This window comes from Lampetra planeri, chromosome 5 (genome assembly GCF_965212315.1).
Source record: "Lampetra planeri chromosome 5, kcLamPlan1.2.h2, whole genome shotgun sequence".
Classification (NCBI taxonomy): Eukaryota; Metazoa; Chordata; class Hyperoartia; order Petromyzontiformes; family Petromyzontidae; genus Lampetra; species Lampetra planeri.
In genome coordinates, this window is record NC_136111.1 from 12,742,089 (window position 1) to 12,756,956 (window position 14,868).

Below are 14,868 nucleotides of genomic sequence, written 5' to 3' on the forward strand. Positions count from 1 at the left end.
ATCATATATTGGTGGTGTAGAGGCAGAGGCACGTTGACGGTGATGGGTGTTCACGTGTTCATTTATGTGGGGTTGGAGTCAACGTGTTCATATGTTCACTCATGTGGGGTTGGAGTCAACGTGTTCATCGTGGGAATGGGTTGTTCACGTACTGATGGGGAGTGGGGGGTCCACGTGTTAATTCACGACGGGGCGATTGTGCACGTGTTAATTCATGGCAGAGGGCGATTGTTCACACGTTAATTCACGACGCGGCAATAATTATTGTTCACGTGATGGTCCAATTGTCTTACCTGTTAATTCAAGGGAGTGATTGTTCATGTTAATTCACGACGGGGCGATTGTTCACGCGTTAATTATTGGCGGGTTGAGTGAGCACTGCTGCTTCTATACCTGTTCGGAATTTGAGAACGCTTGTCAACATTTCATTAAGAACGCGTTGAAGTGACATTATTGCTCGATACCGTTTAAACACGAATGTTGTTTAAGAAAATTAGGCATATATACACCCACATGAGATACAAATAAAGCATTTATTTATCCACACGACGAGAAATTGCACAGTATTTTATGCTAATGCACCCACTACCTTGTGTCAGGACACGTTGCTAAATTGAGGGCATCTGCAGCGTTTGGCCACGTGCGTTTGGCCACGTGCACGGTTGTCTGCAGCGCATCAAAACCCATTACAGTTTCGCATGGCCACAACTTAACCAAACGGCAATGATATCCCTGGCAAAGCGAGTTGACATAACCCCCACGGATCCACAGCCGATTTGATTTGACGCGAATCCCAAGAGGGCCGAGAGGGTCACGGGCGTCTTGGCGCCCTGAGGCCGCTGGCCGCCAGGTAGAACTCGGCCGAGTCGCGGCGACTCGCGGGCGGCTTTAGTGCCCGCACCTCGCGGAAGGTGGCACGGAGCCGGCCACGGAGCTCCTCGCTGCTCGCGCCATCCCACAATTTACAGAGGAAGTGGCCCCCTGGCCGCAGGATGACGATGGCGAGCGCCAAGGCGGCCCCGCACAGCACCAGGCTCTGCTCATGGTCCAGGGCGCGCACTCCACTCGCCCGGGGCGCCAAGTCGCTCAGCACCACGTGCGCCGCGCCGCCCGGGAGCAGGGCGCGAACCTTCGTCTCGGTGTCTGCGGCGCGCACGTCGGTGCCGCCCAGGAACGAGACTCCGTCAAGCGGCTCCACGGGCAGCAGGTCCAGACCCAGCACGAACCCCCGCGGGGCACCGGGCAGGAGGACCCCGGTCGCGTTCACCCTGCGCGCAGCCTCCTGGCTCCAGGCACCCGGCGCAGCCCCCAGGTCGAGCACGGCTCTGCCGGGCTGCAGCCAACGCAGCTGCTCGTCCATGTGCGCCAGCTTGAATCCGCTGCGGCATCGCAGCCCCAGCTCCTGTGCGCGCCGCACGAACGGGTCGCGTCGCTGCCTCTGCAGCCAAATCTGCGCGGCCCCCGAGCGCGCCCGGGGGGCCGAGCTCGGGGCGTGCAGGGCCCGGCGCGGCGTGGGGCCGCGTAGGGCCCCGTGAGCCCTGCACAGAGACTCCACGCGGCGCGGGAGACACACGGGGAAGCCGTGGGCCATGGCCTCGTTGCGCAATCGACACGCCTCGCCGCCGGAAGTGGCCGTTTCCGGGTCACGCGAGTTCATTCATTCCGCTTGGCGCCACGTGGGTGGAGGGGTGGTGTGGATTTTGTGGGGTGGCCGTGCGATGTCGCGCCGGCTCTTCACGCTGGTGCTGGTGCTGAGTCCTCCGCGGGTGCTGCTCGGGATGAAGAAGCGCGGGTTCGGCGCTGGGCGCTGGAACGGGTTCGGGGGGAAGGTGCAGCCGGGAGAGAGCGTGCGGGAGGCGGCCAAGCGGTACGGGCGGGTGGGTGGGCTGGAGTAGCAGCAGGGGGGGAGATAGGGGGAGATCTGTGTTAAAGGGAAAAGGATGAGGGAGATAGGTGGGATGATATTGGTGGGTTGGCGCAGGGATTGTTTGAGCGGATGTGACCTGTGCCAAGCATAACCACTGGCACTTGCCATCACACAGCTGGAACGCATACAGTAGTTGTATAATTCCCAACGCTAAACGTTGTCTCCAGATTATAGTCAAGTTGGTGTGGGGGCGCTTGACTCTAAACGCACATAACTAAACATTAGCGCATGGCCCTAACCCTAATGCATGGTACCTAACTCGTGAGACGAGAGGTCAGCAAGCAAAGTTTATATTTGTCACTCATAAACACGTGTGCGGGCAGGGAGGTGACAGTCATTTGTAATTTAACAATCATGTTAAAGTACGTAATTAGTTATTTAATGTTTAAAAAAATACTATAGTACTGTACGTTAAAATTGCAGAAATATATAATTGGAGGAGCGCGTGTTGAGGTGTAAGGTGTTTTGAGGTGTCTAATGACTTGCAGAATGTATGGAAGGGTATGAGGTGGATCTGTCTCAAGTGACAATGCGTGTGAGGGTTGGCGTGTGTGGTGAAGAGGGTGGAGAATGAGGTGAGTGTGGGGGTGAGTTGCATCAGAGGGTGTGAGGAGCTATGTGAAGAGGTGAGTGTGGAGGTGTGCGAATAGTTGAGAGTGGAGGTGTGTGTTTTTGCAGGGAGCTCTGGGAGGAGTGCTCCATCACGGCTCAGGAGCTCATTGAGGCCGGCACGTTGACGTTCGAATTCGTTGGGGAACCTGAGTTGATGGAGGTGCACGTGTTCCGGGCTGACGCATTCACCGGGGAGCCCAGCGAGTCAGATGGTGAGTCACTGGGCAGTCTCGTGGAACAAAGTAACATCTTATTCTTCTTCCACGCGTTCTTCCCACTCATGTGAGGTCCGCTGTCCTTGCCAATCTTCTCCGCACTGCCCTGTCTTGCGCCATCTCATGTCCGATCGCACCGCATCGCACCACCTCTTTTTCTGCCTTCCTCTTGGATCTCTGTCCTTCCACTTGCATCACTTGAAAACGCAATCATATCAATCGCCGCAATAATATCAATCGCCGCAACACAGCGACTCCAGCACCTGTTATCAGTGAACACCTTGAAGTTGCTTCCCTGTGTGACACTTGTACTGCACCCCCATTCCTTCCATCAGAAATGCGCCCTCAGTGGTTTGACCTGGACAAGGTTCCCTTCTCGGAGATGTGGCCCGACGACCACCTCTGGTTTCCGATGTTGCTCAAGAAACAGAAGTTCAGCGGCTTCTTTCGGTTCCAGGGCATGAATACCATCTTGGAACACAGCCTGGAGATTGTGGAATAAGGGTTGTGGCAAGAAAGTGCTCGTAAACATTAGACGAGGTCCAGACACACCTGCCGATGTCACACTTGCTTCGAGCGGTTTACAAGTCGGCTTTTGGAGAACCGTTTGTTGAAGCTGAGATATTAGCAGAGGTTGTAGATATTTGTGATAATGGGGCATTTGTGTGGGCGGTGGGTAGAGGAACTCTGGTTTAATCGCATTGTTTTTTCATACTGTATAGTATTCACTGCTGCAAACGTAAGTGGTGCCTGAATAATTTGTGAACTTTCATCTCAGCACAGCTTTTATATAAACATTCCTTCTACACTATGTAATCCAAGTGAGGACGAATTGAAACCAAAATGATATTTTACAAAATAACCTGGACCACAACGCAATACAATATGCATGCATTTGAAATATGTTCTGTAATATTGTATATTTAAGCTGATGCAATGTGAAAATAAAGCTCATGAGTTTGTCAGCACACGTGAAACACGGCTACATGTAGGTATAGTCTTGTGAGTGGGCACAACCGAAGCACGGAAAACGTGGAGACATTTACACGAGCACTGTCGTGTTGATGTCTTTATTAATCCTTATTATAGAACTTTGCTACTCCACTCTCCTTGCTGCTCCACTCCCCGAGTTGTTTAACTTGTCTCTCTTGAGCCTTGATTCACAATCGGTGAGCGTTGTGTAACGGTGTTTTATTGTCGGTGCAAGACAATCATCAACAACGGGAACGATGAGAGGTGGATGTCAACACTGAATTTTTTTCTTGATTTGAAGCTTTCGTGACTGCAGGAATCCATACTCTTTGGTTCTTTCGGTGAGGTCACGTAGGTAAAAATAAAATACCTGATGAAGATTGTGTGGATTTGTTTTATTTTTACCTACGTGACTTTACCGAAAGAACCAAAGAGTATTAATTTTATTCTTAGCTTGTGGCACACGAAGGCCCTAAAAACTCCCCCCTTAACCAATCACAGTGCCTCCCACTTCCTAATGACGCTCATTGCCTTTGCGTGACAGCATCTTGAGAGAAACGCGTTTCCGACTGTACAAAGCACGAAACACGTCACCAAAAGCACCGTGGTGCCACTCAAGATGTGGGTGGTCAGGGTTCTTGGGTTCCTCTGTTAGAGGGGGGCGTGGTTTGGGTTCATCTTCTTGGTTCTTTCGGTAAAATCACGTAGAAGGGAAATAAAATAAAAACATGATAAAATACAATTCTCACGACGTTTCGGCCATAACGCATGCAGCCGTCCTCAGGTGAAGAACAAGTCTGTCGGAAAGACAGCGTCTGGTTAGGTTTCTTGGGTTTCTCTGGTAGAGAGGGGGCGTGGTTAGGGTTCTTGGGTTTCTCTGGAAGAGACGGGGCGTGGTTAGGGTTCTTGGGTTTCTCTGGTAGAGAGGGGGGCGTGGTTAGGGTTCTTGGATTTCTCTGTAGAGAGGGAGGCGTGGTTAGGGTTCTTGGGTTGCTCTGGTAGAGAGAGAGGCGTGGTTAGGGTTCTTGGTTGCTCTGGTAGAGAGGGGGGCGTGGTTAGGGTTCTTGGGTTTCTCTGTAGAGAGGGAGGCGTGGTTAGGGTTCTTGGGTTGCTCTGGTAGAGAGGGGGGCGTGGTTAGGGTTCTTGGGTTTCTTTGTAGAGAGGGAGGCGTGGTTAGGGTTCTTGGGTTGCTCTGGTAGAGAGAGAGGCGTGGTTAGGGTTCTTGGGTTGCTCTGTAGAGAGGGGGGCGTGGTTAGGGTTCTTGGTTGCTCTGGTAGAGAGGGGGGCGTGGTTAGGGTTCTTGGGTTTCTCTGTAGAGAGGGAGGCGTGGTTAGGGTTCTTGGGTTGCTCTGGTAGAGAGGGGGGCGTGGTTAGGGTTCTTGGGTTTCTTTGTAGAGAGGGAGGCGTGGTTAGGGTTCTTGGGTTTCTCTGGTAGAGAGAGAGGCGTGGTTAGGGTTCTTGAGTTTCTCTGGTAGAGAGGGGGGCGTGGTTAAGGTTCTTGGGTTTCTCTGTAGAGAGGGAGGCGTGGTTAGGGTTCTTGGGTTTCTCTGTAGAGAGGGAGGCGTGGTTAGGGTTCTTGAGTTTCTCTGGTAGAGAGGGGGGCGTGGTTAGGGTTCTTGGGTTTCTCTGTAGAGAGGGAGGCGTGGTTAGGGTTCTTGGGTTTCTCTGGTAGAGAGAGAGGCGTGGTTAGGGTTCTTGGTTGCTCTGGTAGAGAGGGGGGCGTGGTTAGGGTTCTTGGGTTTCTCTGTAGAGAGGGAGGCGTGGTTAGGGTTCTTGGGTTGCTCTGGTAGAGAGAGAGGCGTGGTTAGGGTTCTTGGGTTGCTCTGGTAGAGAGAGAGGCGTGGTTAGGGTTCTTGGGTTTCTCTGTAGAGAGGGAGGCGTGGTTAGGGTTCTTGAATTTCTCTGGTAGAGAGGGGGGCGTGGTTAGGGTTCTTGGGTTTCTCTGTAGAGAGGGAGGCGTGGTTAGGGTTCTTGGGTTTCTCTGTAGAGAGGGAGGCGTGGTTAGGGTTCTTGGGTTTCTCTGGTAGAGAGAGAGGCGTGGTTAGGGTTCTTGGGTTTCTCTGGTAGAGAGGGGGGGTGGTTAGGGTTCTTGGATTTCTCTGGCAGAGAGGGAGGCGTGGTTAGGGTTCTTGGGTTTCTCTGGTAGAGAGGGGGGCGTGGTTAGGGTTCTTGAGTTTCTCTGGTAGAGAGAGGGGGGCGTGGTTAGAGTTCTTGGGTTTCTTTGGTAGAGATAGGGGCGTGGTTAGGGTTCTTGAGTTTCTCTGGTAGAGAGGGGGGCGTGGTTAGGGTTCTTGGGTTTCTCTGGTAGGGAGGGGGGCGTGGTTAGGGTTCTTGGGTTTCTCTGCTAGAGAGGGGGGCGTGGTTAGGGTTTTTGGGTTTCTCTGGTAGAGGGGGGGGGGCGTGGTTAGGGTTCTTGGGTTTCTCTGTAGAGAGAGAGGCGTGGTTAGGGTTCTTGGGTTTCTCTGGTAGAGAGGGGGGCGTGGTTAGGGTTTTTGGGTTTCTCTGGTAGAGGGGGGGGGGCGTGATTAGGGTTCTTGGGTTTCTCTGGTAGAGAGGGGGGCGTGGTTAGGGTTATTGGGTTTCTCTGGTAGAGGGGGGGCGTGGTTAGGGTTCTTGGGTTTCTCTGATAGAGAGAGGGGCGTGGTTAGGGTTATTGGGTTTCTCTGGTAGAGGGGGGGGTGGTTAGGGTTCTTGGGTTTTTCTGGTAGAGGGGGGGGTGGTTAGGGTTCTTGGGTTTCTCTGATAGAGAGAGGGGCGTGGTTAGGGTTATTGGGTTTCTCTGGTAGAGGGGGGGCGTGGTTAGGGTTCTTGGGTTTTTCTGGTAGAGAGGGGGGCGTAGTTAGGGTTCTTGAGTTTCTCTGGTAGAGAGGGGGGTGGTTAGGGTTCTTGGGTTTCTCTGATAGAGAGAGGGGCGTGGTTAGGGTTATTGGGTTTCTCTGGTAGAGGGGGGGCGTGGTTAGGGTTCTTGGGTTTTTCTGGTAGAGAGGGGGGCGTAGTTAGGGTTATTGGGTTTCTCTGGTAGAGAGGGGGGTGGTTAGGGTTCTTGGGTTTCTCTGGTAGGGAGGGGGGCGTGGTTAGGGTTCTTGGGTTTCTCTGCTAGAGAGGGGGGCGTGGTTAGGGTTCTTGGGTTTCTCTGCTAGAGAGGGGGGTGGTTAGGGTTCTTGGGTTTCTCTGGTAGAGAGGGGGGTGGTTAGGGTTCTTGGGTTTCTCTGATAGAGAGAGGGGGGTGGTTAGGGTTATTGGGTTTCTCTGGTAGAGAGGGGGGTGGTTAGGGTTCTTGGGTTTCTCTGGTAGGGAGGGGGGCGTGGTTAGGGTTCTTGGGTTTCTCTGCTAGAGAGGGGGGCGTGGTTAGGGTTCTTGGGTTTCTCTGCTAGAGAGGGGGGTGGTTAGGGTTCTTGGGTTTCTCTGGTAGAGAGGGGGGTGGTTAGGGTTCTTGGGTTTCTCTGATAGAGAGAGGGGCGTGGTTAGGGTTATTGGGTTTCTCTGGTAGAGGGGGGGCGTGGTTAGGGTTCTTGGGTTTTTCTGGTAGAGAGGGGGGCGTAGTTAGGGTTATTGGGTTTCTCTGGTAGAGAGGGGGGTGGTTAGGGTTCTTGGGTTTCTCTGGTAGGGAGGGGGGCGTGGTTAGGGTTCTTGGGTTTCTCTGCTAGAGAGGGGGGCGTGGTTAGGGTTCTTGGGTTTCTCTGCTAGAGAGGGGGGTGGTTAGGGTTCTTGGGTTTCTCTGGTAGAGAGGGGGGTGGTTAGGGTTCTTGGGTTTCTCTGCTAGAGAGGGGGGTGGTTAGGGTTCTTGGGTTTCTCTGCTAGAGAGGGGGGCGTGGTTAGGGTTCTTGGTTTTCTCTGGGAGAGAGGGGGGCGTAGTTAGGGTTCTTGGGTTTCTCTGTTGGCGGCGGCAATCGCTGTCATGTTCGCGTGGACTTGATCTCCCTCGCAGTTGAGTTTATAAGCCCCAGAGTTCCATCAGGCGCCATTACCTGGTCTTGCCGCCTGTTGTGCCCGTGTCAGTGGACGTACGGGTCTTCATGACGAGCTGAACTCTGCTGGACTGCGGTTTCTAGACCGGGGCGAGTTTGGAGGTGAGGTTCAGAGAAGCGGGAAGTGCGAGTTTCAGGGTGTGCGCTTGTGTGGTCGTGTGCTGACCATAATAGGTGCTCGCTAACCACACCATTCCCCAACAGTCTGTACGTCTATAGGGTCATCTTTGTGTGCGTGTCAGTGTCATTGAGTGAGGAGCGGTTGTGTAGTGGTCAGTGCGCTGCGCTACGAACCCGGCGACCCGAGTTTTTATTTTTTGCTCACGGTCCTGGGCCTCCCTTAGGTCGACTCAGCATTAAATGAGTACCTGGCATTGGAGAGACAAAGGCGGCCGGGCGTAGTCTTAGCCACACCACCCCGTCGTATGCCGAAGCGGCCTTCATAGGTGCTCGCAGACTACGTGGAGGATCTTCGTCTGAAGGGGGGCAACTTCGCCTGGGGCACCGGCATCGGTGTGGTGAAATCACCATCACCTTGTGGCGAATAGCTGCTGCGACCACTGTGTATGCGTTGGTATGTCATTGTGCCATAGTGTTAGCGTGTATGTGCTTTTTCATTCGTGCCAATGTATTCGTGTATGCATATCAACGTGTCTTTGTTTTGGGTTGTATGTGTACTTAGGTATTTCTATGCTGTGTATTATAGTCGTGTATTTATTTCAGTGTGTGTGTGTGTGCGCCCTAGAGTCTGAAGATCTGGGTTCGACATGGATATGCGGGAGGCAGCGCTGACGTGTCTCTTGATGCTGGCATTGGGCTGTGCTGAGAAACGGAGTGAAGGTGAGGAGGGAGGAGGGGTGGTGTGTCTGTGGAGTTGTTGCCTTCTTTCGTGTCATTATTGGGATATGGGGAGCGATAGTTTCCGTGCTGGTGGTGTCGATTGGTGGTGTAGTAGCGGTGAGCGCGCTGCGCTACGGCCACTAACACCAGTGGTGACGATTTTCTGAACCGGTCATGGGCCTCCCTGAGGTCGACTCAGCCTCAATGTGGGAGACAAAGGCGGTCGGGCGTGGTTGCTGGCCACCCATCCCCTCGTGTGTCGTTACAGCACTTGCCCCAACATTCTGTTCAGGCTACACGGGAGATCTTTGTCTTTGTGTACGGATCGTGGAGAACTGGCGCACTGGTGAGCGCACTGCTACAAAATCCGCTCATCCCTAATATGAGTGTTAAATATTTTAACCGGACTTGGGCCTCTCCTAGGTAGAGTCAGCCTTAAATGAGTACCTGGCGCGGTGTGTAAACATCAGCACTTGGGAGACAAAGGCGGCCGAGCGTGGTGTTGACCACCCACGCCCTCGTGTTCCGTCCCAGCCTTCATAGGTACTAGCTGACAACACTTGCTCTAACAGTCCGTTAATTTACCAAATTCGTGTTACCTCAATGCACCTAGCCTGGCACAAGCACCATGGTAAGGTCCCCACCAATTAGCATTTTGGTCTCCATCTGTGTGTGGTTGCAAGAGATTAGATTAGAAACGGTAGTAATCTCTTGCCGTAGATGTGCATAAGGGTGTTGTTAATGTGTGTGTGTGGTTGTGAATAGCTTATTGACTGGTGTGCATAGCTCTGTGGTGGTGATTCCATTTCTTGATCTTGAGCTGGTGGTGTGAGTTCCACACTTTTATGATGTGGGCCAGTCTCGCCTTTCGCACGACATCCACTTGTGATGCCTTATTCAGGTGTTACTCATTCTGCCTATTTGGAAGGGACACTTGTGCCTTCCATACCACAGTTGGGATCAGAACACCTGAATGTAACTTTCGGGGATTTGAATCTTTACCCACTGAGTTCTATCCCAGTCCATATCGTATAACTGGCACACGTATGTCAATATTACACTATGCACTAACAGGCACACACACGAGAGACATTATTATTCCAGTTGTAAAGATGTTTATTGTCATTGGCCTTCTAAGTTTAAACTTTTTTTAGAAGTTTTTAAAATATGCTTGACCTAGGAAGGCCATTTGGTGACATTTTGCATGATTGGCTTTGGAAGTGCATGGTTCCTCATTGGCCTCGTACCTTTCATGTAAATTTTCACTGATAGTGTTGATGCGTTTTACAACACATGCTCTATATAGATGTACATTAGTATTGGTAGTGGTGGTTCTATCACAGTAAACAGGGGGCACATATGTGTGCCCCACCTAATATTAGTGGGGCCATCTGCAAAACACCATAATTGTGATGAGGCTGTAAGAGCCGATCTCGAAGTTCAGGTGTCAACTGTGTAACTCTTTCTGGATCTGAATGGGATGGTAAGAGGTGGTGGAGCTAATGGCATGAAAACATAACTTATTTAACCTGAGGGCCTCCCCAGCACTAAATGTTTGGCCAACTCCTTGCATTTGTTTTGCGCACCAACAGTATGGTAATATGAATATTCATGCATTTTTATCTAGTTAAGATTTCATATTAAAATAAACCCTTGTTTCCTCATTTATAAAATGTTCAGGCACAGTCTTCATTTGTATTCAACTGAGTTGTTTTTTTATGTTGCAAACTGGTAACTTCATGCTGAAATGTAAAACAAATTGATACAATGCTTACATTGCCCATATACATTTCAATACTTGCTGTATACAGTATTCCCTCGTTATTCGCGAACTTGTTATCCGCGATTTTGGCTATTCGCGAATCGCATCTGGAACTTTACTTGACTGCATCGAGAGAAAGAAAGTGATGAGATAAAATGATGAGATAAAGTCATGTGCAGCATCATAATTTAAGCTGAGTTCATTTATAAACTACCAGCTTTACTACCCGGCTTCGCCCGGGACTTGGATTCACCACGCCCGGCCGCCTTTGTCTCCCCAGTGGCGATGTTCACACACCACACCAGTTACTCGTTTGAGGCTGAGTGGACCTAGGGGAGGCCCAGCCAGGAGCGGTTAAAATAATCGTCACTGGTGGTGGCTGTGAGCGGGAATCGAACTCGGGTCGACGGGTTCGTAGCGCGGTGCGCTAACCACTACACGACAATGCGTTACGCTTCCACATGCGCAGGTCACGTGACAGATTTGACGTCACAGCTCACTTGCCGTGCAAACAATATATGCATTATTGAGCTCCCCCCCCCCCCCCAAAAAAACCCACAAAAGTCTATTTTAATAATTTTTGCATGGTGTACAGTCTGGAAAGTACCCACATGGCAAATTTCAAGTTTGTTGCATGTCGGGAAGTACGCTAAACATTTTGAACAGACACACATAATCACAACTTTGCCTTTTATATGTATGGAGATTATTTAAAACTGTAATATTTATGTTTATTTTCTATGGTTATTAAAACCAATTGAATATTTTCGTGTTTTTCAAGGTAAGTCATTACAAAGATAGTTTTTCGTAGGCCAATATGTTTATTTCAATAAAAATATCTACAAAGCGCTTACCAGTGAGAACACAAAGCAGTGCCAGACGAGGAAATGTACCCGCCTACATCATTCACTTTGCCATTCACAGCGACTTAAGCTGTGGTCACCATTCCATTTTAAATAATCGATTTGTTGAGGGAGGTGAGACCTCACAAGACCAGGATAGAGTCTCAGGCAGAGGTCGCAATCGGGTACCCGATACCCGTACCCTACCCGATACCCGGCTACCCGTACCCGGCCGGGTACGGGTAGCCGTTTGCGACCCTGGTGCAGCCGGGTACGGGTACGGGTAAGCCGTGAGTCACTGGTGAGTAACCGTTTGTCACTCATTTCCCAACGTCTTGTCTCTTCTCACAATTCAAGTGCCTAGAATCAACCCACCCGCGCCTGCAACATGGCTTCATCCCAGAGGTCGCAATCGGGTACCCGTACCCTACCCGATACCCGGCCGGGTACGGGTAGCCGGGTATCGGGTAGGGTACGGGTACGGGTACCCAATTGCGACCCTGGTGTGGCCGGGTACGGGTAAGGAATCAAAACCCGTTTGCAACCTCTGGTCTCAGGCTCCACCTAAAAGAAACCTCACCACAGAAATGTAGACTGAGTACATCACGAAGATCACATAGTTCCTGGAGCTTTTCTCTGAGAATGATCCAGATTTGGAGCGCAGCAGCTCCCCCATGGATCCCTTGGAGGAGTACGGTAGAATGCACTCATGAGTAAAGGATATACAGTGATACCTCGGTTCACAAACTTAATTCGTGAACTGACTCTGGTCGCGAACCGAATTGGTCGCGAACCGAATTGGTCGTGAACCGAGGCACATTTTCCCATAGGGTTCAATATAAATCCGGTTAATCCGTTCTGACCTTTTTTTTTGGTTTTTGAAGCACAAAAATATGAAACAAATTACAATACACATTAGTACTGTACAGTATAGTAATGTATAAAGAGAGAACACTAACCTTGCTTGAGATGACTTCAGTAAGCACTCAAACGGGTGAACTGTACAATACAGTAAGTACAGTATTGTACAGTACAGTAGTACAGTACAGTATTGTATGTGCTAAAAAGCACACCAAAAAGCAAAAAGTCACTGAAAGTGTCTTCACAGTACTCACAGTACTTCTTTCTGTGTCTCTTCTTCTCTCCACGATCTTCCTACAGGAAGTCACGACCATGTGACAGCCTGGAAATAGCATTAAAATGGCCGCGGCTCCTGTTCGTGAACCGAAGCGGAGTTCGTGAACAGGAGCATATTTTTATGAACTTTTCTGTTCGTGAACCGAGTTGTTCGTGAACAGAAGCGTTCGTGAACCGAGGTATCACTGTACTACTGATGTTATCATTCATTATTATTTTTACGTATTAAATAATGTTTACCATTTGTATTATTCGCACTTTTACCGATACCCCAATGAAGCCCTCATATTTTGCTCAAACGAAAGAGACAACACTGTTAGGAACTTATCATTATATATACAACTAGCCAGATGTTTGGATGGTATAATGACCCCTTTTAGCGCTGTTTCGATTCGTGCTCCCTTCTCTTTGAACGCATTTTAAGTGCTAAGCGAGGTCTGCCTGTATTTACAAGATATCGCACCCTATCGGAGGCAAATTACTTGATTCTTTAAAAAAAAGTGTATTTGTGTTTGGAATGAGACGTAAAGCTACGTAGAACTTTCGGCTGGCCCTATACTGCGATTGGAAACCAACCTTTGGGTGTAATTCTTTGGGGCCTAAATTGTAATACTGTATTACTATTTTCTGATTTTTTTATATACAGTAAAGCATAGATTAAGGGTGCAGTGGTGGCAAGTAGATTAGTGGGAATGCACTTTTATCCTGGTTACCTGCATTTGATTCCCGCCCACATAAATGGTGAATCATATCTGACCTGTTAGTGGGTTCCAACCTGCACTTATTAGCTTGGTGAAGTTTTGTCAAACAATCCGCAAGACTAACATAGCATGAAGAAACTTTCATTCAGAAGTAAGTTAACAAAGTGCTGAATTTTTTTGTTTTATTATAAGCATCATCAGCCATATTCTATTCAATGCTGGAAGAAGGCCACCGCATGTTGTCAACATCCTTCACTATCATGCGATGTACCCCAACCCGTCTCGTTCCTACACGTGAGCCGATCTTGTAATTCTATCTCTGCAGTAGTGGTCCTCCTGGGTATGTTCTCGCCTTTAGCTGCCATTTCACGTCCTGCCAAAGCCAACTATTCTTAAGTCGGCAGGATTGATCCAATTTGCATTTGTTCTCTGATCCATGTCACTGTCATTCCTAGCATGCATCGATCTCTATGCTTTACATACGTTTCATGTTTTACCTTGAATAGCCTTTGTGAGTGTACTTCCTTGTTTAACTTATTTTATAGTCTATGATACTACTTTGTTTTTATGCAATCTCATTGTAATGTCCATTTTTATAAAAAGTGTCAATATAGCAATCCCTTGCCAACCGCGGGGGTTAGACTCGTCATCGCTTAATTAAGTTTCCTGTTTATTAACTAAACACCGAATAAAATACAGTACATGACACAATAACGTAATAAAAGATAAATAACATTACATACCTTTAATATTCACGATGACGACAAGGAGATGATGTGGGAGGGGCTCAGCCAAACCTCCTGCTCTTCCTCTGGGCCACAGACGCAAACACTGGCCTTCACAATTTACGGCACGCTTGGGGTCCATGATTAAGGGCTTAATTAACCCTTTCCCGGAATCAGGAGAGACAATTAAATAACTTTATTGGTACAGTATGTCTTTTATAACATCACACAATACAATTATGTCATGCTGTGATGTAATACACACATCATTTGACTTCCTTAACACCGTGCTTACCCGTGGATGCTGACGTTTCCAGGCCGCGGTTGGTCAACAGGTTTTCAGAAGTAAATCCGCGTATACTCAAATCTCGCAGCTGGAACATTCTCAGTTGGCAAGAGATTACTGTGTCTTTTTTAATCAAGGTTCATGAGAGCTTAGATGACTGTATCATATCCACTATTAAGATGAATTATGTATTTCTGGGTCAATTCGGTAAGCGCAGATAATAGGATTAATTTGCTGCAACTTCTGGTGCATGCCACTTATCTTGTAAAGAATGTGAATTATAGAAAGAATGGTGTTTTTTTTTATCCAGTACTTGGAATGTCCACAGATCGATGGGGCAGTACAGATGTAGGAAAACAGAAACATGAGGGCAGATAAGAGAAATTTCACTGCATAAGTAAATGACTCTTATGTCTTAGTATCCAACAGCACGTACATCATTTCTGTAAACGTGCATACTGTACGTCATTATAAATAATAGACAGCATTTTAACGCAATGTGTACTTTATACACTTGCATTAGTGTGCATACATGTAACTCGAAACCTGAGTCGATGTGTGTGTGCTGCTGTAATTTCATACGGGCTCCACAATAAAAGAAAATATTTTTTACGTCAAATATCTCGGTCTAATTTGCCAGTGGAGTAAAAACACATGCTGAATATACTTTACAATTCTCATCACTTAATGACAAACGCTGCAATACCAAAACAAGGAGCATTTTCAAAACGGTACTTAATTTACATATGTCTTCAGTTATTTACCTTGCAGTGTTGTTATTGCGGTGATAAGAAAGCATTCCCATCCTGTGTTTTTTGGTACGCGATAATAAACTTGGCACGATTGCGGCTTGCCTTCTTTAGGAAGTGGTTTTATAGAAC

The 14,868-nt window shown here is 48.9% G+C and overlaps 3 protein-coding genes across 7 annotated transcripts in view; 2 read left to right on the forward strand and 1 right to left on the reverse strand.

The window, feature by feature from the left end:
- Positions 1–308: 308 nt before the first annotated feature.
- On the reverse strand, positions 309–1,811 carry MRM2 (mitochondrial rRNA methyltransferase 2). Of its 2 annotated transcripts, XM_078594479.1 has the most exons (2): positions 902–1,811; positions 309–393 (listed from the first exon to the last, which is right to left on the reverse strand). In XM_078594479.1, exons 1-2 carry the CDS (start codon positions 1,655–1,657, stop codon positions 388–390), a joined length of 762 nt encoding a protein of 253 aa, XP_078450605.1. In that variant the 5' UTR covers positions 1,658–1,811; the 3' UTR covers positions 309–387. The 2 variants fall into 2 exon arrangements, with proteins under 2 accessions (XP_078450605.1, XP_078450604.1); XM_078594478.1 differs by lacking the exon at positions 309–393 and having other exon boundaries at positions 515–1,803.
- Positions 1,719–3,256, forward strand: NUDT1 (nudix hydrolase 1). The gene is made up of 3 exons (XM_078593947.1): positions 1,719–1,867; positions 2,606–2,751; positions 3,090–3,256. The coding sequence occupies exons 1-3, from the start codon at positions 1,719–1,721 to the stop codon at positions 3,254–3,256; spliced, it is 462 nt and encodes a 153-aa protein (XP_078450073.1).
- Positions 3,257–7,586: 4,330 nt separating this feature from the next.
- LOC144718890 (stromal interaction molecule 1-like) overlaps positions 7,587–14,868 on the forward strand; it is a 33,135-nt gene continuing 25,853 nt past the window's right edge. The window contains exons 1-2 of one of the 4 annotated variants that reach the window (XM_078594481.1): positions 7,587–7,796; positions 8,418–8,534. In XM_078594481.1, coding sequence (XP_078450607.1) covers positions 8,462–8,534 — 73 coding nt within the window. In that variant the 5' untranslated portion in view covers positions 7,587–7,796; positions 8,418–8,461. Of the gene's footprint in view, positions 7,797–7,836; positions 8,269–8,417; positions 8,535–14,868 lie in introns of those variants that run through there. The other 3 variants (XM_078594483.1, XM_078594480.1, XM_078594482.1) reach the window with 3 other exon arrangements.

What these genes read in the sequence shown, in the direction of transcription:
- MRM2 (XM_078594478.1), bottom strand. Translation starts at nt 1,657, where the DNA reads ATGAACTCGCGTGACCCGGAAACGGCCACTTCCGGCGGCGAGGCGTGT.
- NUDT1 (XM_078593947.1), top strand. Translation starts at nt 1,719, where the DNA reads ATGTCGCGCCGGCTCTTCACGCTGGTGCTGGTGCTGAGTCCTCCGCGG. An exon ending in GTGCGGGAGGCGGCCAAGCG is followed by an intron (nt 1,868 to 2,605) that starts GTACGGGCGGGT and finishes GTGTTTTTGCAG; the next exon opens with GGAGCTCTGGGAGGAGTGCT. An exon ending in GGAGCCCAGCGAGTCAGATG is followed by an intron (nt 2,752 to 3,089) that starts GTGAGTCACTGG and finishes TCCTTCCATCAG; the next exon opens with AAATGCGCCCTCAGTGGTTT.